The 26,922-nt window shown below is 40.1% G+C and overlaps 1 protein-coding gene across 4 annotated transcripts in view; it reads left to right on the forward strand.

Moving 5' to 3' along the window:
* Positions 1-21,893: 21,893 nt before the first annotated feature.
* GABRB2 (gamma-aminobutyric acid type A receptor subunit beta2) overlaps positions 21,894-26,922 on the forward strand; it is a 242,336-nt gene continuing 237,307 nt past the window's right edge. The window contains exons 1-4 of one of the 4 annotated variants that reach the window (XM_087429453.1): positions 21,894-22,080; positions 23,155-23,383; positions 23,542-23,633; positions 24,638-24,705. In XM_087429453.1, the coding sequence (XP_087285579.1) occupies positions 23,307-23,383; positions 23,542-23,633; positions 24,638-24,705 (237 nt within the window). In that variant the 5' untranslated portion in view covers positions 21,894-22,080; positions 23,155-23,306. Of the gene's footprint in view, positions 22,081-22,356; positions 22,494-23,154; positions 23,384-23,541; positions 23,634-24,637; positions 24,706-26,922 lie in introns of those variants that run through there. The other 3 variants (XM_004428561.3, XM_004428563.3, XM_087429454.1) reach the window with 3 other exon arrangements.

Below are 26,922 nucleotides of genomic sequence, written 5' to 3' on the forward strand. Positions count from 1 at the left end.
TTGCTCTTAGAAATATTTCCTAATAGATCACTTTCACATGAATCCTCATCTCAGAGCCACTTCTGGGGAATGCAACTTGAGTTTTGAGACAGTGTGTCAGAGACCCCCTTGAGAGTTTGCTAAAAACTATGGCTTCTCCTCAGAAAAAAGAAAAAAAAGCATTATTCATGCAAAAATATTTATATAATCTATGGATTTCAATTTAACAATCCCTTGACTAAAAATCTCAAAGGTAACTTTTTGTTCTTAAATTCATTCACTCCTTCACAAATATTTATTGAGTGTCTACAGTATACCTGTCATCATTGTAATTCCTGAGAATATTGGAGTGAATAAAACCAACCAGAACCTTGCTTCTGTGGAGTTTATCTTCAAGTGGAGGAAGATGATAATAAAATGCATAAGAAAAAGAGGAGGAAATGTTAAGCATCACACAGATAATTAAAATAGATAGAAAGCTACTGAGTGACTATCTTATGTATGATGATCAAAGGATTCCTCTGGGAGGATGAGGCATTTAAGCTGAAATTGTAATGACAAGCAGGAGTCAGCAATGCAAAGATCACGGTGTAGCAACACAGGCAGAGGGAACAGCCAGTGCAAAATCTCTAAGTTAAGAACAAGCTTGGCAAGTCTGAGAATCAAAAAGGTCTAAGTGTCTAATGCATGATTTGCAAAGTAGAGAGTGGTATGAGATGAGGTTGAAAAAGTATTCAGGCACCTGATGATGGAGGGTAAGTCAGGGTAAAGAAGTTGGATTTTATTCTAGGTAAAATGGGGATAATGACAATCAGTGCTAGTCTTGTCCTGGAACGTTCCACTGCTAAATGCTATAATACAGGGATTGGACTCCAATCAGTTCCATTGACATCAGCCCTTCCCTCATCTTTCCTCACATATGCCTTCCTTGTCACCTGACTATAAGTTAATTGGTCCCTTGTTCCTACTGGCTAAATCTTCCCCCACAGGAGAAAAGGGGAAATGACGTGATAAGTAATTATATCAGTTAAAAGTAATCTCTAAATGACCCTAACTCCATGAATGATGAGAATTTCCCTGAATACTTACACTGATAAAATGAACCATTCTTGACCTCTGACTAGGTCTAGGGCTAGGCTTCTATTCAGAGGATCCTTACACTGAGGTTATAAACTCTTAGAGCATACAGCATACATGTTACTGCTATCTTCACTTTTGTTTATGTTGAGTGGGTGGAGATTTGCATTGATGGCCATTGTTACTATTGATTTCATATGGACTTAATTTCAAAAAAACCCTACAGATTCTCACTTTTTGCAGTCCCTAAAATTCAGGGGAAGCTTGTCTAAAAACACAGACACTACCAGAATCTCACACGCAAGCAAAAAAAAACAAAAGAAAAAGCCACAATATGGCTTCTGAAATATGTTTTTTCCAACTCTTTCACTGGCACCATCGTGGTTATTCTACAACTCATGCCCCCTAACAGGAAAGCAGTCTTCTGACAAAACAAGCTTGATAAGACAGCTGGAGTTTCTTGGAGAATGTTGACCAAAGTAATTACTGTATTTCTGACAGCAGCTGTAAAGTTTCTGTTGCTAGGGTAGAACTTAACCCCTAACTAACTGAATTCTCAGGATTTCACTGTATATTTTGCTGACACACACAGTACTTTTAAGAATATGAGCTATTTAATTGGATTAATAGCATAATTATTTCTTGATACCCTAGACTCAAATGTTTCACAAAAATATTTACATAACAGATGAAGAAAAGGTGATTCTCTTGACTGGTCTGCTTGTCCCTGCTTTGGTTTCCAAGTTGTGTGTACCCTAACATTTAGCCTACTTGGTAAGCAACAAAACATAAGCTGTTTCGGATACAATAAAGCTTGAAGCAATATGGAGGTAATATAGAGTAAAATGCAGTACTTTCTCTAAGCCCAGATTGCCAAAATTATATATAAAATTTCTGTCTCCTACTCTCCCCCAAATTGTCAAAAGTCATTGTTTTGCAAGAACTAGTTGCCAAATATTTGCCAAGAATCTACTATTTACAAGACCCTAATCACTAATGGATTACAAAGAAGTACAAAGCATACTTTCTGTCTTCAGAGTTTATGCTACAGGTATGACAGGTATGGCACTGAGATATACGAAAAAATAACTATCGAGAGCAGGTAATAAATTCACAGGCATGGTCATGATCAAAAGTTTATTACCTAGTGCCTGGTTGCTGTGCAGGAGGATTCTGAATAATACTCAAACAGATGATGTGCACAACATTGGTTTAGGAATTTTGAGGATGTCAAACTGTGAGAATAAAATGCTACCTCGATTATAGTAAAAGTGTTTATGGTAGTCATAATAGTAGTAGTAGAGTTAGTAGGTATAAAAATAGCAAACACTTACTAATCAGACACTACATGCCACACGCTTTACGTTTATTATTTCTAGCCCTCTTAACAATCCTATGAAGTAAGCACTATGAGTAACACTTTTACAAATGAGAACTGTGAGGCTCACAAACATCCCAAATTAGGAATTCAATCAGAATTCCAAAGTCAGGACTTCTTGTCTCAGCCATGATACCCTTAAGCCAAACAAATCAGGCTTCTGGGAGGGGACAAGATTGGAAATAAGTTTAGCATGTATGAAACTTGATTCAAATATTCAGCCCTAAAGGAAGTATCCATTTATTTTCTGTAAATCAACCTAAAACCTTTTTCAGGTCCCCAGCATGTGGAACATCACATCAGTTATTTTTATTCTACCTCCGACCATTTGTACAGAGGTTCTGAGTTTGTCTGAAAATGAGAAAGAAGCAGCTTCCCTCCTTCAGTGCCCAAGATTCTCTAGTTTGTGTGCCACACTTGGGGTTCTTGCATCGCTGGCAAATTTGGGAGCTCTGTTGCTAGGGTTCCAGTGCCCTAGATACAGCACGCAACAATCCCCTCAGGCACGTGGCCTTCTCAGACCTCTATCTCCTTCCCAGACAGAAGATTCTCCTCACTGCTGCTGCTTCTCAAAGAGCCAGACTATCTCCTCCTCCCCAAGAAACCCAGCACAAGTCGTCTCAATGGCTTAGGATTCAGGAAAACAAAAACCAGACTAGGATGTGTCTTGCAAGCCACCTTTCGTATGGCCCAGAAACAGAAATCTCTCCTGAGACAAGAGGCACATGAGGTCATGCTATCTTTGTGAACTGGACGGAGAATGGCGAAGGACCATGAGGGAAAGAAAGCAAATTAATATCTCAGTGAATCACTCTGTCACATGAACACTGAAGACAAGTAGGAATGAGACAAAAAGGACCAGATTCTAGTCCACCTGAGATTTTATGAGCCTATAAGTAGAGCCCTGCTACTCAAGCATGGTGCTAGCACCAGCAACAACTATTACATGGGAGTTTGTCAGAAATGTAGAAATTTACTGTGCTCCCACCCGTGGCTAATGAACACTAACAAATGTATTCACCAATAAATACTAATAAATATGTACTGTGATAAGATTTCCAGGTGACTTGCATGCATATTAAAGTTTGAGAACCACTGGTATAGAGGGCAAAAAGCACAAAGTATGTTCAGCCTATGGTAAACAGATCATTTGGCTAAAACACAGGGCTTGTGCAAGAGAAGAATTTTGACATGTCTAGAAATGATGGCTGGTCCAGACAGTTAAGAGACTTGAAAGTCATTCAAGGAATTAGAAGTTTTCCTGTAGTCATGGGGAGCCATTGGAAGTTTTTTCACTGGATAATCAAAGGGATGGCTTCGGAAGATTTTTCTAGCAACACTGGAAGAAAGGGGACCATTTGTGAAAGAACGTGGTGATCTGTAGTCTCAAATCTTCTCTGTAAGATACTCCTTCAAGTCCATCAGACACTTTCAGAAACACATAGGCTTTTTCAAGCTGCTGGGAGGCTATTAAATGTACTAACATTTTATGATGCAAAGATGTTCCTATTAATGACTTGAAAGAGTAATTTTAGCTCTTGGTGTCGCTGGGTTCTATAGAGAGGCAGTGGGAGCCAGGATCCCAGGGAGGAGAGACTGAATGTTCACAGCCAGTTAGAAACTAACACCAAACAGACAGAAAATGTAGGGCAAACAGGGCCCTGGGAACACAGTATGTGAATCTTTCAGGTTCCTCAACGCTGCACTGTGTACCTTCTTTCACCTGCCCTTTGGCAATTTGACCACTTATTTGAATTCTTACCTGAGGTAGGTCAGCATGCAGGGTGGAGCTAGATGTTGTCGTTCTCCTGAAACAGCCTCTAGGTCAGTGGTTTGCAACCATCACTGCACATTAGAATCACTTGGGGAGCTTTAAACACCACCGCTGCCCAGCCATATCCCCGGACCAATCTAATGATTATTTCTGGCAGTTCTAACAATCAGCCAGGTATGGCTAGAGTCAAGCAAATGCCCTCAAACTGAAAATTACAATGGGAGAGAAAATATTCTGGTTCAGTATCTGGAGTAAAACATAAGGGTTACCATTTACTAAGTCCATAATATGTGACATACACTGAGATCTGTGTTTCACATGTATTATCTGTTTAGGCTCCCCCTAGATAACTTGTGTGTCAAGTAAGATTTTTACCACAATCCCAGGTTTACAAAACAGTAAACTGAGGCTCAAAGAAAAGAATGTACTTCCTACACTCAGGAAGCAGTCAAGCCAGGATTCAACCTAAGGGAGTAAGACTTAGAGCCTGATCCTTGGTCCAAATCACAAATTCTAAGAAATATTTGTAAATTCATTCATCATTCGTACCCTAACCCAAGGCTATTGAATACAAAGTATTTTTTTAGTATTATGAAAATAATGTATTCTGTGATTCAGTTTGTAAAAGCTCAAATTTGTTTCAGCATGGTGGATCATTTCTAAATGCCATCAGTGCACAATGTGGTGCCTTGCATATTGCAGGCATTCAATAACGGCTTTTCAAGTGATGAAATAAGTGAATTCATGGGGACCTTGTAAAAGAATACAGAGGCATATGATTAAATCAATCCTATCACCGAAAACTACACTACAATGTGTTTTTAACAGCCATCATCAGTAGCTCCCCCTTATTTGGTTTACCTACCAAATATGGACTATTCTCTGTATTTGGGGTCTCACAGGCTCACTTTACTGCAGCCACAGGGGAGTCCCTCAATCTAGTCAGTCTTCTTCCTATCTCAGAATGGAAGAGACTTCACCCTTGTTCTTTTCTCCGCTAGACTCATCTCCTCCTATCTCCCTCCCCTCTTTCCATCCCAACACCATCACTACCACTATGTGCCTGGGTAATTACTTCTGATTCCAATTTAATTGTAATTTCTTCATATAGCACATACTGACTTCTCAACACTCCCTCCTCCCATAATTTCCCCTCACTATTCCCCCTTCTTTACTTAAAACACTTTATCACAATTTGTTGTTATGCATCTACTTGTAGTTTTATTTATTCAATAACTAATTCTCCACTGAAATGTGCCTTCCTTAAGTAAAGGAGTAATGTCTTGTTTACCACTGTATTTCTAGCACCTAGAAAGTACCTGGCATACAGTAGGTGCTCAGTAAAAGCATTGAATGTTAAGTGTTTTTAAGCATAAACTGGTTTAATTCCTAAAAATAGAATTTTTTTTTTAAATTTCCAGTCTTACTAAGTGATCTAAACTATATGTTGGTTTTTTTCACTTTAGTGTTCTCAACAGATACTTAAAAATAAATAACCAACTCTACACGTAATGTTTCCATTCAGTAGCTACCAGTTTTTTTGGAAAGCCGTTTACTGAAGGGAAGTCACTGAGAATCAATGTAAATTCAAGAAAAATCTCCAGAGGCAGAAAGTAACCAGAGGATGAGCCTATTTTGAGACAGGAGTTTTGTAATATGACCTGTTAATCTAGGGGGAAAATATTTTACCTCAAGTCAAGTTTCTGGAATTTCTCAATAAATGTTGAAAAGAATCGTTAATTTTCACATATAAGTATACTACTCTCTTCCAGTATTTCACCTTAAGGGATAAACAGTGATGACTCAAACTCCATGTTTGTTTGGACAGTAGATCCCATTCAGTGCAGAACCAGTGTGTATTCCCAAGAACTTTCCAGATTTTCCTTATTTTTATCATCTGTCTATCCATTTAGTCAATTCACTTCATCAAGCATTGGTAACATGTCTACAACGTGCTCCTTGCTGTTGGAATGCAAAAGAGACCTATAACAAGGTATTCAAAGAACTCCTAACCCTATCAAGGTTATAAGATAAAACCCATGATTTGGGGTAGGGGGTAGGTTGGAGTGGGAAAGCACAAAAGACAACATGTAATAAAGTGAGATACTGAGCACAACCAAGGACCTCACTTTAAAATTGCCATATATGATAAGCCCACAGCTAATACCATATTCAACAGTTAAAGGCTGAAAGCTTTTCCTCTAAGATCAGGAACAAAACAAGAATGCCCACTGTCACCACTGCTATGCAGCATAGTACTGGAAGTCCTAGCCAGAACAATCAGGCAAGAAAAAGAAATAAAAGGCATCCACATCAGGTAGCAAATAGTTACATAGCTTAATGACAAGATTATCAGCTTTGAAATCATCTGACCTTTGTGTGAATTCTGGTTCTGATATTTACTAGCTTTGTCAGTTTCCCTGGGCATATTAGTAGTTACCTTGCTGAGCTGTTATAAAGATTAAAATATATAATATATGCAAAGTGTCTCACATAATAATTTTCAAAAATGCGCAACTCTTATAGTTGTTTAGTGGAAGAAAACAGCAATATTAAGTCAAGGAAGAAAGATTCATGGAGAAGGAGAGATTTGAAATTTGCTCATTCACTCAAAATAAATTTTACTTTTGACCTATGATGTATCAGATCTTTTGGATACTGTGTTGAAGATGACAGACACGATTTCTTAAAGTCTACATTTTAATGGAAGAAGACAGATAATAAGCAAGTTAAATAATACACTTCAGAAGAAAATACTGTGAAAGCCTGTAATAAGACAGAGACTTGACTGGAGTTGGAAAAGCACAGGGACTCCCGCTTGGAGCAGGTCATATGCGAGATGAGACCTGGACATGCAGGTAGCCATGGGAAGATCGAGGGGAATAGTATTCCAGGCAGAGCTCAGAGGCAGGAGCCTGCTGGCTGTGGATGGCCAATGTGATTGGAGTGTAGTGAAGGAGGGGGGAGTGATTGTGGTGAGGTTCCAGAAGTAATTTGGGGCTCTAACACAGAGTGCTTGGAAGGCCATGGGGCAAAAGGCTTTGATTAGATGGACTTGCTATAGTTCTTGAAGTTGTGCAGAAAAACAGTGCAAGTAAGCTACCACAGAAGAAACAAACTGGGGCCTAAGCAATAAGGCAAGGGAAAATGAGCCTGGCTGAAATACAAAGTCATCATTTGTGTAAGTTCTTTAAAATAGCAGTTTAGATTTAAGCAAGGGAAATTTAATGCCATAGTTACTAGTTTTTCTTAAGAGGTACCTGTGCACTGTCAACAGAAGTTCATCACCAATTCTACTGTGTTCCAGGGCTTGTCACTTCACTTTGAATTCAGCTTCCTTATTGGTCAAATCTTAGTGAGAATCTTTTGACAAATCAAGTTCTTAAATTGTAAATGCATTATATTCTTCATGGAGAACCCTACTAAAAATAAAGTACTAATTAGGGAGGCAGAATTTATATTTTTAAACAGCCTGTTTGCTTTGAACTTTTTATATTACTCCTCAAGAGACCTTATAGTTTTTTCTCTTACTTATTTTCCCTATACTTTTCCAGTCTCAGAGGCAGACTCAGTGGTTTTTGTATCTGGATCCCACACGCATAGCATTAAAACGTGGGTGAAGAATGATATATACTTCTTTCAAAGCAAGTAAATATTATTTAAATAATAAATGGATGTTTTCAAAATCATGATACTCTATACCCTTGCTTTCTTTAAATCAATTTGCAAGAAGAAACAAAACTTTGGAATTTCCCTAAATTATCACACCTTTTTCTTTTATAAGCTTATAGTAGCACCACCCTTTAATGCACATTTTTTTTTAGTTCATAGTGAAGTGCCAACATACTTCCCAATGCTACTGACATCCATATTCTGCCTTGCTACCCGTGTAGTTGTAGACAAGATAATTGACTTCTGTGGTCTGTTTCCTGTGTGTTTGTGAAGATAACATATACTAGTCTGTGCACAATGCACAATGCTCAACACAGAATAGGTGCTCAATATATGCTGATTCTCCTTCCTTAGTTCAGAAAATTTCTGCTTCAGAGTCAGGTTCCCTTATATCTTATATGCTAATGAAAGATGCTGGAATTAATGGGTCCTTCTACCCTGTTTCTTAGCCCATGTGCTGTTTTGGACATTGGCCACCTGTCCCCCAAATTCCTGATCTCTATCAAGTTTCTGACCAGGATAAATGTTTATTTCTTTAATTACTTTGCTGACTGATATTCCAATCTGTTCTTGACCTTGGTAATAAAATTTCTTTACCTTCACCCTGCCAATCTAGATTCATCACTACTGTCCGGTCCCCGCTTGGTAATCTATATCTTTCTTGACTCACATTAATAGTTGAGAATTTCCATACCTCAACTGTTTGGGTTCTGGTACAGTCTTTAAGATTACCACCTAGAGCCAGACGGACCTGAGTTGGAATCTTGAGTATGTTATTAACTGGTTGTGTCACTTTGAGCAAGTACCTTAGCTTTTTACAATCTTAGTTTCCTCATTTGAAAATTGTAGATGGCAAACCCAACCTCGGAGATTAACGTGAAGATTAGAGGACGTAAAGCATATTAAGCATTTAGCACAGTGGCTAGCATAATTACATACTCAGGCAATCAGTTAATAATGGCAATGTAAAACACACACACAGAAAGAGACAGAGAGACAGACAGAGAGAGAAACTGATTTAATCTTATTGCAGATCCAAACACTGCTAGAAATGTTAGGAAATTCTGACCTGGGCAGAGCAAGGAATGTATCACTCACTATATCTACATGAGGAAAGGAACTAAATTGCAGTTACAATGGGCAAAGCCAGGTTATTTGAGCTGAGTTCACATGATGTGATTGTCAAAACATTGTGAGTGACAAAATATTCACCAAAAAAGAAAAAAAATAGAAAAAACCCCTCCAAACCCGGGAATTTATATTAGCTACCCCTGCTCCTCCATGATCTAAATCCTACCTATCATTTAAGGAAGATAAATTGAAAAATGCCTCTCCATCCTCTCCTCTTCAGGATGTTTCCTTCTTCCTTAACTTACACATCAGCATATAAACTTGTTCCTTTCAAATCAGTCTTCACCTCAGTGGAAAAGGATACACAAATCTATTTTGAGGGAATTTATGTCAATGGGCTCTAAAACCAAAGAAAAACACCAGAAAAAACAAAACAGCCTGTGCTGATGCACTATAACACTGTGGATTGTCAAAAGTAAAATTGTCTACATTGGCATTGTCATTCATCACGTTGCCTAAGCAGAACTGCAATCTCAGAGGAAGTGGGAAGGGGATGAGAAGTGAGGAGTAACATAAAATGATTAGTTCTGTTCCACCGACGCAGGATGCTGGTGTGCTGAGGACCAAGTCAAGCATCGTAGTTGTGAATTTGTTCGTGAATGTGTCTGTGATTTGCACCATGAGGAAAAATGAAGCGAATATGAAACTACATTTTAGGACTCATGTGATGGTGAAAAAATAAGCAGGCTATATTTTATTCTTGGTGTTATTTCCTAAAAACTTTGTTGAACCTTCAGACGTCCTGCCTCCATCTCCTCCATTCATACTTCCACATGTGTTCCTGTTAATGCTAACTGTGCTACTAAACACAAAAGAGACACAATGTAGTTACTATGACTCAGAAGGATTTAACGTTCATTTTCATTACGGCCTTGCCAAATTAGGGCAGTTCAACACTGGTTAAAAGTGCCAACTCTGAAGGCTGATTGGCTGCATGGGAATCTCAGCTCTGCCATTACTCGCCCTGTAAACTTGGGCAAGTTACTTAACCTTACTTTGTCTCAATTTCCTCATCTGACTTAAAAAATATTGAGGATGATAATAGACCTACTTCATAGGCTACTCAGTTCTGCAGTTGTTGCATGAAAGGGAGCATAGACAGCATCTAAACTAATCAGTATGGCTGTGTTCCAATAAAAATTTATTTATAAAAAAGGGGGTGAGGCTATATTTGGCCAGTGATCCATAGTTTTCCAACCCCCAATTTAGGTCATAGAATTTTAGATCCAGAAGGCACTTTAGAGACCACCTAGTTTGACACCCTCATTTTAATACGTGACAACTAAGAGACAGGAAGAAGGTATAACTTGTCCACTGCCCCTACCAAGAAATCACACAGGTAGTGTTAAAAAAAAAAAACCCAAAACTAGTTATTGCTCTTACATAACTCATGATATCATTCTCATCTTCAGAATTCCAATAATGATGTCTTATTTTCCAGAAGTAAAAGTTTCCCCTATTATGCGTCTCAAACTTTCCGCTGGTCTTGAGTTTATTTCCCAGAAGCAGACCAACAGAGAAGGATTCATGGGAAAATGATAAGCAAGTAGGGGAAATAAGACAGGGGAGGGGGGATAAACCTAACGAGGGTGAGATTTCAAGCAAAACCCTTTCAGAGGATAAGTTTGAGCCTGATTCCACAAGGGAACCCTGGAGTGTAAGTTGCTTAAGAACTATTCTATTCTCTACAAGATAATCATTGGTTAATGGGTACCTGGGGAGGCTGCAAACTCTTCACATATTTCCCAGTGGCCTAAAGCTGCCCCACTCTCCCACTTTCCTTTCTTTCCTGGTAGAATGTCAGTTTTTAGTCGAAATAACATCTTAATGGTTTTCATTTCTCACCTCCCATTTACATTTCCCTCTCCATATAGAAGGATGAAAGGGGGCAGCTAGCTCCCTGTATATCACATACCCCCAGCTCCCAAGAGAAAAAGCAAAACAATGAGATAAGCACCCATTTTATTATTCAAGTTTCTTACAGTAAATTCTTAAGTGCTTTTCCAGTCTAATTTTAAAAGAATATGAGATATAAGGTGTCTTCCCCAAGTCAGTTTAACCTTATACTCAGATTAAAATGATCTATGAGGCTATGCCATTCTTTCCAAACCCTTTGAATATCGAGATGACATAAAAGACACTCTCAAATCACTAGTGCCATTTACATGATGTAAGAAGTGTGTTTGTTTGCTTGTTTGTTTTCTTTCGTGGTAAAGATCTTATTATATTTTCCCAGTAATGTTTTTTTCCATCCCTTCTCTACTGCTCCTTAATCCATGGCTCACTTTTCTCACGTAGGTTTGTCTACGGCTGCTTTCATGCCACTACAGAGTTGAGCAGTCTGCAAAACCTAAAATAATTGCTGTCAAAAAAAGTTTGCTGATCTTTGATCAAAATGCTGTGGCATCTATAACATGGACGATAAATGAGGAAAGGGTGACTGGATTCCAGGCTACCTTACGTCTATCTACATAATTTGAAATCCTCATCCTGATATCAAGTTTTTCCACATTTTGGCTGACTTCGCCAGCGATTTATCTCTCCACTTTAGCCAGACGCTGATTTGCATGTGAAGAAACTTACCTCAAACTTTCCCAACACCTACTAATAACTGCAATAATATTTTACCCATCCTTCAAGGTCCATTTCAAATAGCATCTTTCAGTAAAGGCTTTCCCATTTAATTCCAACCAGTTGTGATCTCTTTTCCCTGCAATCTCCTTGGATTATGCTCTTCTTAATTGATGCCTTTCTCATCACATTAATATTCTGCTGCTTAAAGTAATCATTTACACTCTCTTCCTCACCCTGCTACAATTTAGCTTCTTGAAGGGAGGAACATTGTCTAGTTCATCTTTTTGTTCCCCAAAGAACCAAGCACATTTCCACATACATAGATGCTCAGTATAGTCATTGAATTGCTGAATTAGATTTTGACACTCTGTCATAAAGATGACACTGTTGTCTCATGATGTTCAGGCTCACCTCACATCTACTGGCTGCTGATCACTCACAGCAGCGACTTCTGATAATTATACTTAAGAGTTAGAAGGCCCTCACTTCAGTCTAAACTACAAGAAGTTCTCTTGTAGAACTTTGGCAGATTGTTCCCGTCCAAATTGTTTAATTAAAGATTCCCAAATGTTTGCATACTGCCTACATTGTTTTTGTCAAATCCACATATCACCTGCTGTGCTATTTTATCAATATTTCCTTAAATTTACACACTTTTAACTTAAATATATTTAAAAGAAAAGTGATATCACTACCTTTTGTGGAATTCTACTATTATTGACCATAAATGGAATATATCCATCATAATAAAGACCAATGATTTGCATCTGAAGACTTATACCTCTCAGTTAAAATGGTCAAGGAACATGTAAAGGAATGCTGATGGCATCTTGGAATCAAACTGAGACTTTCTTGGTGACTTAATCAGGATGGAATAAAAGTTGAGACAAGTTGTGATACTACCCAATTAAACCTCTGTCCGTGTAATATCCAAAATCATCTCTTGAACCATCAAGGGTCTACATGCCAACTTCTGGATAAAGTGCGTGTTTGGAGCATACTAAATTCCCAAAGTACTTGTTGCTTCTTGTTGATACACCATTGGCTCCACCAGCTAAATCACTTAATTCTAAACTCCCATTAAAATAAATTATATTTAGCAAAAAAACAAATAATCCAATTAAAAATTGGCAAAGGTCCTGGACAGACATTTTTCCAAAGAAGATATATGAATGGCTAACAGGTATATGAAAAGGTGCTCAACATGAATAATTACCAGGGAAATACATATCAAAACCACAATGAGATATCACCTCACACCTGTTAGAATGGCTATCAACAAAAAGACAAGAGGTAACAAATGCTGTTGAGGACATAGAGAAAAAGGAACACTTGTGAACTGTTTGTAGGGTTTTAAACTGGTATAGACACTATGGAAAACAGTATGGAGTTTCCTCAAAAAATTAAAAATAGAACTACCTAGATATGATCCAGCAATTCCACATCTGGGAATATATCCAAAGAAAATGAAAACAATATGTGAAAGAGATATCTGCATCCTCATGTTCATAGCAGCATTATGTACAATAGCCAAGATATGGAAACAACCTAAGTGTCCATTGACAATGAATGGATAAAGTTGTGGTATATATATGTATACTATATAGATACATACATACATATAATTGTATATACAATATATATGTATACATATACACAGTATATATGTATACATATATATAATTCAGCCATAAAAATGAAGGAAATCCTGCCGTTTGTGACAACATGGATGGACTTTGAGGGCATTATTCTAAGTAAAATAAGTCAGATAGAGAAAGACAAATACTGTATTATCTCACTTATACGTGGAATCTAAACAACAACAAACTCGTAGATAAAGAGATCAGATTTGTGGTTGCCAGAGGTGGTGGGAGGTGAGGGAGGGGGAATTGGAGGAAGGTGGTCAAAAGGTACAAACTTCCAGTTATAAGATAAATAAATACTAGGGATGTAACATACAACAGGAAGACTATAGTTAACAATGTCGTATGGTATATTTGTTAAGAGAGCAAATCCTAGGAGTTCTCAGCACAAGGAAAATAACATTTTTTTCTTTTTCTTTTTGTATCTATATGAGATGATGGATGTTAACTAAACTTATTGTGGTAATCATTTCACAAGTTATGTAAGTAAAATCATTACGCTGTACACCTCAAACTTATACGGTGCTATATGTCAATTATATCTCAATAAAACTGGAAAAAAATTTTAAAAAGATAAATTACATTTAAAACAATAAACATTGGTAGGTATTGGTTTTGGAGCTTTCTGGACTGAAAAGGACTGTCTTCATCTTATAGAGCAATGTCTGTGCTCCACGCCACCATATCCCCCACTAGGAACACTTCTACTCACAGCTCTAAAACCAAATTCATTTTCTCAGGAACGAGGAACAAAACACGTCTTCATGTAGTTTCTATTATGGGAGAATTACGTTAAAAGAAATGGAAGGAAATGGTGTTCATTAATATATGCTCTTTATGTTTCCAATTAAAGAAAATCTTTGACAGAATTTGACTAATTCTCCATTCCTCCTTTTTTGAAGAGAAGCTTTTCTTAATCACAAAACCTTTAACATTTTCAGAATATTGTGAAATGGGGTTAATATTAGAACTCACCTCGTAGCATTTTGTGAAAATTAATAAAGTGCGGAGAGATTAGAATATAAGTATCAGGAAAGGTCATTTAGTGTCAACAATGACTTATGCATCATAGCTAAATACCAAACAAATGTATAGTTTTATTATTAAGGAAAATCATATGTTAACACTAATTAAGAAAGTATCCTATGATTATTAATGTAGGAAGTATTTTATTTAAATGCTTAGCAAAAAAGGTTGTTGTGGAATTCATTCATTCAACAAATATTGATAAGGTCTTACTATATATAAGTGGAGCTAATGCAAGTATTTGACATTAACATTGCAATATTTTTACTGTAGGTCTCAGCTACCCAAATATTTAATCATTAAGGATCATCTATTCCTAGTCATTCTTGTTTATAATTTTATTAAATTTTTCTATCGATTCTTGCATGTAGTTACTTATGTTTATTCAGTTATACCATGACTATTTTTAAACAGTTTTTACAGTGATTGTTTCACACACGACTATGTGTGTTGTTAAAATGTTAGTAGCAATCATCCACACTTGACATGAATCTGACTGGATGTCCTAGACTGTTGTATTCCTTCGTCCATCCTTATTGGTCAGTTCCAAGGACACTCATGTAAGACAGATATGGTGACTTTGGGGCCCTCTTCTAGTCATATTCAAGTCTCTATGTCACAAATTCTTTATCAAAAAGATACAGTTAGTAACAATACCCATTCTACCTATAGGAGACATCTGAGGCTGTTATCTGTTCAGCATCCATTCCTCCCTTCTGGTAACAGCACGTTAATAATCTTTTTTTGCGTAATCATTCTTCAACCATTCACATGGTTTGGATATGGTTTACCCTAGCTTCAGGACCAGGGGTGAGCATAAGCCCACCAATCAGAGCAAGTGATAGGTTGAAGATAAAACTATGATTGAAGCCCCCACAGAGTGTCCTATCATGTAGCTTTGGTGGGGTTGCTGAAGTGCTAATCCTCCCAGGGTTACTAAACTGAAGCAGCTGATGGTCATCTTTGGAAGAGAGCTTGAGAATGAAGCCAACTTTCATAAAACAGAATTGGGAGATGACACAGTTTAAGCCTCTGAATCCACCTGTACTCAAAGCTGGACACTCTTGACTTTGTCAGTTACATGACCTAATATTCACTTACTTTAGCTAGTTTGAGTTTGGTTTCTGTCACTTTCAACCCCAAGAGCACTGAATAATACACTCCAAAGAATTAAATGAGCAATTGTTGGTGTTCATCACAGAGGGAGCAAGCTAATAAGCAAGCACTCAATAAAGATTAGCTATGAATAATAATTGCAATTATAATTTATCAATTACTGAGTGCCTCATACAAGTTAGGCAAAGGCACTGAGCTTGGGGAATAATAAATACGAGAGTAAAAGTCCCTTGTAGAATTAGCAAATGAAGACGCTTCCAAAAGGGATTTGAAGAAAACAAAAATAAAAAACCAAGACACTACAATTGGCTTTAGATACATAGAAGTAGGGAGAGACTAATTCTGCCTGAGGCTGGAGACAGCTGGAATTTTTTAAGACCTTCATATGCCAAGTCCTCTAACTTTTGGAGGCCCCTTGACACATAATATAAAGCATATTAAAATGTAACTTTCCCATATTAAATTTAAATTTGTATAATTAAAGACATAGTATATTTTATAGACATTTAAACGTTGATTAATTTCAACATTGCAATTTGCTTTTTAAATTTGGAGCCAATATGTACATTTTTCAGAATTCTAACACTTTTTATAGGTCCTCAAAAGGCTTGGAACCCCTAGGTTTTCTAACTCAGGCATCTAGCGGATAAATAGTCTTGGTAGAGGAGCATCGGGAAAGGCCTCAGAGTACTGTGACCCACATTCTGGAAAACTGCATTTTTTACACATTGGATTACCTATCTTTGGCCATCTCTCAACGGCCATCCCTCAGAAATCAACCTGAGAGAGATTTTGAGAAATTATTCCTTAGGGCCTTCAATGTCACTGCTTATATATCAGTTTTGCTCATTTACTTATATTGATAAGGCACACCTCTCTTGCCCTTCAGTTCTCAAGTAGTTGGTAAAAAGGACTTCTCTCCCATTCTATACTTTTCTGGCATAAGGGATGTGGTGTCTCATTACTGCTGAGACTGTGCATGAATATAATTAGTATCCCCATGGTGTCAGAGCTTAGGTAATTTCCTCATGTAACAATTTTACCTCCATTTGGAGCACCGGTAATTTCATTTTGTACTTTGAGGCACACTTTTCTGTACTCTTGAAGATCGATTAATTTGAGGTGATGCTAAAAGGCATACTCCTTCAAAAGGTGTCCGGTAACTACCGCTCCTAAAATTTCCTATTGGTCATTTGATTGTTAAAATCAAATCTCTGTTAGGTGCAGAGATCCTTTGTCTGGGCTAAGATTTTATTTGTGTTATATTAACTCAGTGGGTGAGACAAGCTGAGAACTGTAGAGTAGACAAATCTATAGGAGTTTTATTTATAAATTCACATAGTTATCAGAAAGGGCCTGAGTTCTTCAATATTTTCTTATAAAATGTGTAACCTTATAGCTACTTAATTTCTGCTTCTGTTATCTCATATATAAAATGGGGATAATAATAATTAACATTTCATAGACATATTGTGAGGATTAAATACATCACTATATATAAAGCATTTGGAAAAGCATCTGACACACTGACATTATTATTGTATTATTATTACTACATGTTATATTTTTAGTTAAATAATTTAAATTTATTGATGTCATCAGGCTTACTGTGGTCAAGAGTTTTATGGAAACTCAATTTAATATTCTACCTGCTGAAGGAGAAACAGCCAGGACTCAGCGGGTAGAGAATTCACGTTTCTAATTCTGCAGAGTAAAATCTCATTAAGCCGTAAGCCCATGATTTAGAATTTATGATAATTTAGGAGAAATTTCACTTTCCAGTATCTGTGAAAGCAAGTTTGCCAGACAAATAAATAAAGTGTATTTTTGACTAGTAAAAGGGAAAAAATATTTGATAAGATTAAACTGCTCTAGGAATATCCTTTCACATATAAAAATAAATAAAGCTGCATCCCTATATAAGATATATGGAGAAGTTATTTAAAAATGGTTCTTATTTGTATATTGCAGTAGGTCCAGGAAGCCATAGAGCTGACAACACTTTATTAGTAATTGGTAAGTTTGTGCTATTGTATGTACTGAGAGTAATAAACATATTTTCTTTCTACATATTATTTCTGACTTCCTCCCTACTCTTCAATATTACTGAAATTTCTGCACACTATTTAAAAAGACCCCAATCAATATTCAAAGCTAAGGGAGCCATTATTCATTTAAAAAAATAATAAATACAAAATGTTTGAATGATTCAGCAAAACAGGTAACCCACGTTCCAAGGGAACCTCCTCCAAAATCATCCCTGATGCTTCCTCAGTAGCAGGAGGACAGGGAAGATGACCTGGCACCTGTGGGTTTATGCCATACTTGGTCTTCAACAGGCGAAAGGCTATGATATAGAACACCACGTGAATGACCCCCCCCCCAACTGAATTGTGTTAGTTTCTAGGAGGGAATGAGGGTGGCAGTGGAACAAAGTGACTTACCCTTTGAGTTTTATACCATGAGCATGTAATATCTATTCAAAAATATAAAAACTTTTTAAGGATTTCATACAGTTGACTAGTCTTTCCTTATCAGAATATTCTCTTTCCTTAGCTTTGGTCACATCATAGTTGTTTTCCTCCCATCTTTTGGGCCAGTCTTAATTTGACTCTTCTGATGGCTGTAATTGTCCTTTACCAGAAGATTCTCTTCTAGATCATCTAGTCTTCTTATTCTGTTCATCCTCCCTGGATATGTCTCATATACTCTCATGATTGAAGTTATTTACATCCTCAGGATCATCAAATATACATTCGTTCATGCAAACATACGCATTAGGTTTCTACTATGGACAATAGCTACTGCAATACAGCAGTTAGCAAAGCAGACAAAAATCTATGTGTTTTTGAACTTTCATTTCATGGAGGAAGATGGAATTACAATGGTTAAGATAAAATGTTAGATATTAATATGTTCTAAAGAGAAAAAATAAAGCAGAAAAGGGACATAAAGTGTCAAGATGAAACGTGGAAATTGTGTATTGGCCCCTGCTCACCCTCAGTTCTGAGCTTCAGGTGCATATATCAACATGTCCAGTGTACCTTCAATGGATAGCAGGTTCCTTAAACTTATTATGACCCAAACCGAATGAATCATCCCCATCAAATTTCTTCCATTCTACCACTAAAACCAGAAATGTGTGAGTCATCCTTGAATCCTTCTTCTCCTCCATTCCCCATATCCTATCTGTTGCAAAGTTTAGCCAGTTCTCCCATATAACTCTAGCCACTTCTTTCCATCTTCACTGTCACTATCCTAATGCAGACCAACACCACATCTCACCTGGATTCCTGCAGTAACAGATCCCCTACAGCCATTACTGCTTTCTTCCAGTGTGATTAAAACTCATCTTGTCATTCCTCAACCAATCAATGGTCCCAAATTGCTCCTGCCCAGCAATCCAACCACGTAACTCTGGAGCCTCTCTTATCCCCATTGTCTAGTCTTACTGTTCTTCCTTTATGCCATCCTCACTTGGCCCAGGATATTTGCACATACTATTTCTTCTTCCTTGGAATATTCTTCCCCCAACTCTTCATTAGGCTAACCTATCTTTCAAATCTCAATTGAAACATCACTTTATCAGGCAAGTTTTACCTAAAGCCTCAAATTGAGTTATTTGCACCCATTATGGATTCCACAATAATCAATCTTTCCCACTTCACAATAACTGCTACGACTGTTATTACTGGCTCTTCCCCACACTGGAGTGTAAGCTCTAGGAGGATAAGTACCGTGTCGGCCTTTGCAACACATCATCCTCATTGCTCGTAAAATAATGTTTGACATAGAGTAGGTGCCCAATACTTATTTACTGAATAAATGAATGAATATTATGGTAAAGACTAATAGCAGATGATTAGTGAATGTTTTTACTTGCCATTTATATGCTTCACACTGAGAGATGTGTTTGAACCATGATTCTTAAGAGTACTTACATTTTGTTTTCTCACTGTACATCTGGGATCATGGAGGATGCTCTCCAGTAACTGACACATCTCCAGATTCCAACAGTGCTCTCCCTTGCACTGTTATTGCACATTATTCTTCCAATTTTCACATTCCTAGGCAGCAAAGTCTTCCAGAGAGATGTCTTAGTGTTGATTCTGCTGTACAATACAGACTCACTTTAGGCGTAAGTTGATCTCAGATTTTGTAACTAGTAGGAATATCTCTTTAATTATATTAGTTACAAGCTATTAGTAAAATATATCCCTGAAATGTTACCACTTAAGGAGAAGAAATACTCTTTTGTCTTTTCTCCTTTTGATTGCTACTTGGGTCTTTAATACATTTCCTTCTTAACCTTATCTTAATTCCCTTGAAATGTCTGCTCCTCTTTTCTCAGGCCAATCTATGATAATTGCACCAAATTTGTGTCCACTCAGTCTTTATAGATTAATGCTATTAAACCTTGATTTCTTTCCTGTTCATTCATTGTGCCTTATTCATTAAAAAGCGCTAATAATTATTAATTACATGGCAAATGCTACACATATATTTACATCAGCCTACAACAATCAAAGGAGAAAGTATTATTATTATTATTCTCATTTTTACAGAAAAGGAAACTGAGGCTTAGAGAGGTTAAGTGACTTGCTCAAGTCACAAAAATACTAAGTGTTTGAATTGGGATTTGAACCCAAAGCTCTCCCTCCAGTTCCTTTGAAACTCGCAGTTTGTGCTGTGCTATTGTTTTACTTGCTGAGATGCAAGGTACTTTTATTTTAGCTCTTTGCCCTCCTCTCCTGTAATTTTCTCTATATAGTAGGACTTCAATAAATACTTGTTTAATCATTCACTGGACCATTACTATTATTATTGGTGGATGACAGTATTTGTGCTTTTGTTCTGCTTATTCAATTTTGTTCTTTCAACCCAAATTGAAGTGAGCCTAACCAGGAGGGGCTGGCAGCCCAGAAAGTGAATAGCTAATGGTCAGAAGAAAAGCCCTGTTTTGAGGTGTTTTCAAGAGGAAGAAGGGAAGCTTTCTAGGGCTTCACCAAATTGGTTAGCTGAAGTTCAAACTTCTTTGGGAATCCTCTGGTATAATGTCAATGATCTAAAATTATTTCCCCTTCAATATAGTTAGCTTGTGTAAAAGATTCCCATTGTGCGTGACAGTAAAGAGAACGAGAGGAAAATCAGCAATTTTCCTAGGCCATAGGTCTATATTTAGATTCCTGTAACTCTCAACCCAAGTAATTATGGATGGGAGAGTTAGAGATTTCCATTCTGTCTCTCTCTCTTCGTGTGTGTGTGTGTGTGTGTGTGTGCCATTCTGTCTCTCTCTCTTCGTGTGTGTGTGTGTGTGTGTGTGTGTTTATCTTTGGACAGACTCCTATGAGCCTGGGAGCCTGTAGACGCCCCGCCGTAGACGAGCACTGTTGACGGGGCTGTTTCCCCTGTCTAATCCAGAAACCTACTCGGTGAAGGCACGCAGCTCTCCCTTCCTGCTCGCTTCCCTCCCAGGGGAGCTGTTGGATTCCTGCTTCGCGGCCCTCCCACCTCCTCACTTCCCTTGGAGTCATTTCCCCAAACTGCCCCAGACAGACGCTCGGACCTAGTCGGGGGACGAGGGAAGTTGTCAGAAGCAAACGGCTCAAGAGTGCAGCTCGGACCGCGACCCCACTGCCGCCTGCCGTGGCGGCGCGCGCCCCTCCTCTCCTCAGACCCGCGCCCGGGCGAGCCCGACACTGTGCGCGCGCCCGCTCCTTCCGCAGCAGCCTGGGCCCGCGGGCGCAGGGAGCTCCGCCGCCGCCAGGAGCCTGCAGCCGGCAAGGTCGGGGATGTGGGAGTCCAGGCTGTCTAGTCTAGTGGTTAGAGATGCTGGCTTTGGAGTCCAATCCTGCTTCCACCTCTAGCCACCTGGGTGACCTTGAGCAAGCTCCTCAGCTTCAGTGCGCCAGTTTCTAAATCCATCATACGGGAAAACTGAGGTCATAGCTAAACCTAGGATTGCTGTGAGAATTAATTAGTGCAGGACTCCTGGCACGTAGTAGGCGCTCAGTTAATGCTAACAATGATTAGGAGGAGGAGGAATTAGAAGTTAAGCTCTCGGGTCCAGAATGTCGGTTTGAGCTCTGACTTCTCCAGTTATTCACAGAGGAATGGGGGAAGGGGAGCGGGGCACCCACCCTACCTCCCTCCTCCGGGTTTCAAGATAAGCTGGGGAGTACCCCGAGTCATCCGCCCCGGTCTCGGGCTGCTTCAGACGGCCGCGAGCCCCCAGCCCCTCAGCACCTCCCTGCGCCCGCGGCACGTCTCTTCCCCTCGAGCTGAGGGAAGATTTCTTCCGTGAATTGAGTATCTCCCTCCCTCTCCAACCCCCCAAAGAGCTCGCTACCTCCTCCTGTCCCCGCGGCCGTGGCAAGCCCGGCCGAGCCTCGGGCGGGAGGGAAGGAGGCAGCCTCGGGGTGTGCGAGTCCTTCCCGGCCGCGGGAAACATAGAGGGGACGAGGTGGCGCGAAGAGAGAGGGGACGAGGTGGCGCGAAGAGAGAGAGAACGCGGTGTCCCCGGGCGGCCGCTGGCTCCCTTCCTCATTTTGTCTGCCTTTTCGGGACCGCTTTGGCTTTTCGCATCCCGAATCACAGCCCCTGAATAGCCAGGTGTCCCTACCCACCACCCGCCCTCCCCGGCTAGGGCAGAGGGCCCGGGGGTGCCCGCTCCGCGCGGCCCGAGTGGCAGGAGAGCGCAGGCCGGCGAGGTAAGGCGGGCCGGGGGGGGGGCGGGGGGAGTGAGCCTGCACGTGTGCGCTCGTGTGCGCGTGCTCTGAGGGGGCGTGGGGGGCCCGCCAGGCGCGTCCCACCGGCCACCTGCCCTTCCTGTACCTTGTCGCCGCCCAAGCTTTCTCGCCCCCGCATTCCCTACGCCCCCATGTCCCATCACTCCCTCGTCCAAACCCCACCCTCCCTACTAATAATTTCCCAATGCAGAATCAGACCGAAACCCGGAGACAGCATTGCCTTTCTGCTCCCTCGCCCGCCCCCCGCCCCCCGCCCCTGCTATAAATAATCCGGACTAGCGGGTCGGGCACGTCACACCGCGAGAAACCGGGACCCCGAGGTTTTCTTCTCTGGGAGTAGGGGGCAAATGGTGAGGAGAAGAAAGAAATCGCTCGTGAGTAGTGAAGAAAAGCTTGCTCCTCGACTCCTAGAAAAGACCAGGCATTATTTTATTCTTTTCTTTTTCTTTCTTCCTTTTTTATTTTTGGGTGTCTTTCTTATTCTCCACCCCCCCCACCCCGCCCCAAATCCAACGGATTGCTCAGCACTCCTCCCATTGGTTTCTTCCCTCCCTCCCCCTTGGACTCCTACTCCCACCATCCGCTCCCCTCCTCCACCGCTCAACCCCCACCTCCAGCACCTATCTCGCCCCAGACAGGGGATGCTATTTGCCAAGGAAATAAAGTTCAAACTACTCTCCCCCGTCTGCTTGCTGAGACCAGAAGTGGGCTCCCAGACACCCATCTTCCACTCGCACTCCACACTTGCTGTCCCCTAAATTCCTAATCTGGTTTTGCATATTTAAGAGCACACACACACACACACACACACACACACACAACCTACAACCTGCGAGGTGCAAAACTGCCTCCTGCAACTGCCAAAACTTACCAGACGCTCTAGTTGTTTTTGTCTTAACGAAAGGACAACAAAAATTTTACCCTGGGTGCTCCTGTAGGGTGACTTTTCTATATTATTCAGATATGTATATGTTATACATATATATGTCCTTCCTTTTTCCCCTTTAATTTTTTTTTTTTTTTTCCCTGAACAAGAAAATCTGCTCGGTCCCAAGCAGCCGCCGCTGCCCCTTTGATGTTTTGGTACGCCGTGCGCATGCGCCTCACATTAGAATTACTGCACTGGGCAGACTAAGTTGGATCTCCTCTCTTCAGTGAAACCCTCAATCCCATCAAAAACTAAAGGGATGTGGAGAGTTCGGAAAAAGGGCTACTTTGGGATTTGGTCGTTCCCCTTAATAATCGCCGCTGTCTGTGCGCAGAGGTAAGTGTGCCCAGCGTTTCTCTTTTCCGTTTCTCACTTTGACGGGCTCTGTCTGCATACCTCTGTGAGCAGGGATCTGTAGTGAGGATCAGATAGAGCCTGAAGACGCTGTGCCTGCTGCCTTACTGATGCCTGTTTATTGTCTTTTTTTTCTTTAGTGTCAATGACCCTAGTAATATGTCGCTGGTTAAAGAGACGGTGGATAGACTCCTGAAAGGCTATGACATTCGTTTGAGACCAGATTTTGGAGGTAATGGAGTTGCCTTGGAAATAAGAAACAGTCCAGCTATAGCCCAAGCTGTCTTTTGAGCCTTGTGCGCGCTGTCTTCCCTCTTCCTCATTGTGGGTGCATGTGGTGTACTGAGTGTGTCTCTGTGTTACCCGACTGAGAAACTGATCCAAACTTAAGCTGCTTTGTTACTATCCAGCACTTGATCATTTTTCAGTGAGACCCTCTTAGCGTGTATTGGTGACCGCTGTCCTTCAGCTTCGCTGTTTAAATCCTTTGCTTCACTATCTTTGATTCCTTGAGATACAAACCTCTTAAGTTTAGTTAATGGTGTGTCCAGAGAACCTGGCTTACTGAAGGCCATCATGAACATTTTTGAGGACAAGCTGTGTAGGCAATTGTTTGAGAAGTGGCATTAACCCTTTGTGCCCACCTACTTTGGAAGAGTTCTGGCCATGGTTTAAAGTGGGTGATATCAGAATATTATCCAGTAGTGGAAGCCTCCCTGCACGGGCAAGTGAAGGGAGGGAGCCTGGGGGGCTTGCAGGATAGGGAGGTTAGGGGGGGAGAAGAGCCAGGGACTTCTCTCGATGCAGCCTTAGATATGCTGATACACCCATTTAATTTTGCCTCAGACTCTAAGAAAGCTCAAAGAGTTAAAATCTGCACACAGAAGGGGGTGGTGGGAAAGAATGAGGAGGAGGGGGTTTCAGTGCAGTATACAAAATTCCCTTGGGGTAGAAGGATTCCTGTGCTTTTGTGAGTTGTATGTATTCTCCTGCTGAGACATCTACATATGTAGACAGAGCTGGAATCCCTCACTCATCCGGACACGTGTGTGCATATTCAATAGAGCATTTCCCAGAGGAGGGCCTGCCACCTTTATAAAAAGGAGCAGGGAATTGGAGAATTTGAGGATGAGCAGTGGGGAGGGATTTGGGGCAGTGTCCCATTACCAGGGACAACTCTTGCTAAGAATGAATGAAGTTCTGAGAAATCACGTGGCTGACCATCTTGGTTTGCAGGTCCCCCAGTGGCCGTGGGAATGAACATTGACATCGCCAGCATTGATATGGTTTCTGAAGTCAATATGGTGAGTATTGAGGTTTGTGGTTGTGTCTCCACAGACCTTCACTGGGGCACAGGGAGGAGGAAGGAGCCAGGCGGTGGAGGTGGAGTGTGTGTGAGTAGTGTATGAAGTGGAGATGAGGGCAGGGGATTTTGCTTTGGAACCCACTGTGTTTTGAGGTTTCAGAGCTGGCTCTTATCTGGTCTGCAAAGATTTTTCCAACCTGGTTCTGATACTTGGGACTTGGCATAGATCTAGTAAAACGCGTCACATATTCACATGCAAAACGCAGCCACAAGCATGAGACCCCTTGCAGAAGCCACATTTCCTAAGGTTCAATGGGAAACTGGGTTCATGAAGTGATTTTCTGGGTTTGGGGTGGGGTCAGAGGAAAAGGGGTGGTTTTGATTTGACGTTTCACAGAGAATATAACCTGCAAACTAAACTGTAGCCAAGAGACTGAATAAATGTCCCTGGGATACTGACGTCCACTTGTTGCTTTCCGAGATGGCCTCTTTACAGCTGATGGCAAGAACCCCCATCCCCCATCCCCCATCCCGCCAATTGTTCGCAGCCTCTTTTAACCCCTCCTGCCCACTAAAATAAATAAAATAAAAATTAGCCACCCTGTTTTCAAAAGGCAGACTCAGACCCGTGTGTCTCCAGTCACTTCTGCAACGTTATTCGCCATGTGTCCCAAGCGTGTACAGCTTATGGGCAGCAGCACTCCTTAGTGGCTACCTCTTTGGACTGGGGGCAAGTGCTAAGAGAAAAAGCCTCTGTTTTCCGACTGGGGAAACACTTGTGGGGGGTTTGCTTCATGCAGGAGCGCCCCCTGCTGCCCATGCTGGGGCACTACAGACACAAGACAACGACAAGTGTCTCAGATACCCCCACTTACTTGGGCCATTTCTCCAGTGACTTTTCTAACCCTGTGTTTTTGAAGTTTTTCCCTTTGGAAAAGGCCCTCTAGAAAGGCACATCTGAATGTAAGATGCCAGTGTTACTTTCAATCCAGATAGCACACAGCACATTTCAAGATTGTGTTATGGCATGGTTCTGCCTAGAAATGTAACCCCCTATTAAAGAAGAGGGTGTAGTGTATAAGGTTTTATGCAAAACTCTTCTAAGCCAGCCATCAGGACACAAATTTAGGTAAAAAGGAAGCTCAAATAAGCAGCCTAGTCCCTATACACTGTCCAAAGGTAGGTGATAATCCTGAGATATAGCAAGATTATGAAACATCTTATGACTACTCCAGGGAATATTGAACTCTTTCAGTATCTTTTAATGACATGTATTTTCTTATATTCTAATTATTGGGAAATTTTTTATCATATAGGATATAAACAGACAAAAGACAATACTGAATGATTTAGAACCACAGATTTCCCATACATTATGAAAGTTCCATGTGTGGGTAGAGAATATTTATTTTTTGGGAAAATATTGAATTTCTCAGATATGCAAATATTCACTTTTATGGGATTTTAGAGGTCTTTCATCAGTTTATATTTTGAGTTTTACCATAAAAATAAAAAATGTCCTAATGTGGGTACCTCCTATGTCCCAAGTACTTGAATCTAAATTGCGTTGCTAAAAACAAAGGAATAGAGAAGTCAAGTGTGGTTCTGTGTGTCCTACATGGGGTTGAATTAAACTCCCCTCTTTTGCATTTTGATTTATTTATGCTCTTTTTTCCTTCCAAGTTTTATTTTACCATTTCCCTCTGTAGAGGATGACAAACTTTTTTCTTTGAGGAAAAATTAAGAAATATTTAGAATCCAAAGAGATGATGCGATGATAAGTTGCTGCAATAGGTTAGTTAAGAACTTGGATGTACTATATCCTAAAATTGTTTCGAGTAGTAGAGTTTTTTTTTTTTTTTCGCCTCCTTAAGTTTTGTTCATTTTTTACCTGCATGCAGCATTTTGGAGAGGTGGCTGAGCTGGACACAGTGCCAAGACCGGCTAGTCAAAATACAGACCCAGCTAAGGCGAGGTGTCATCTCTTAAGGCTATTTACCGTTGCTGAAAAGTCATGGGATGTTGAAAGTGCAAAAACAAATGTCAGGTTGTAAATAGGACAGTATTGCAGCATTAATGATTAGAACCTAAAAATTCCATGCGAGTTTCCTTTCTTAGCCTACTGCTAACACATGTGGACTTGTCCAGACACATTTTTACTTGTTGAAAAATTAACACTTATTTCAGCTAGCAATCACAGTGACTTTAATCTTTC

Source organism: Ceratotherium simum, chromosome 4, assembly GCF_057802395.1.
Source record: "Ceratotherium simum simum isolate JZ-2026a chromosome 4, ASM5780239v1, whole genome shotgun sequence".
NCBI lineage: Eukaryota > Metazoa > Chordata > Mammalia > Perissodactyla > Rhinocerotidae > Ceratotherium > Ceratotherium simum.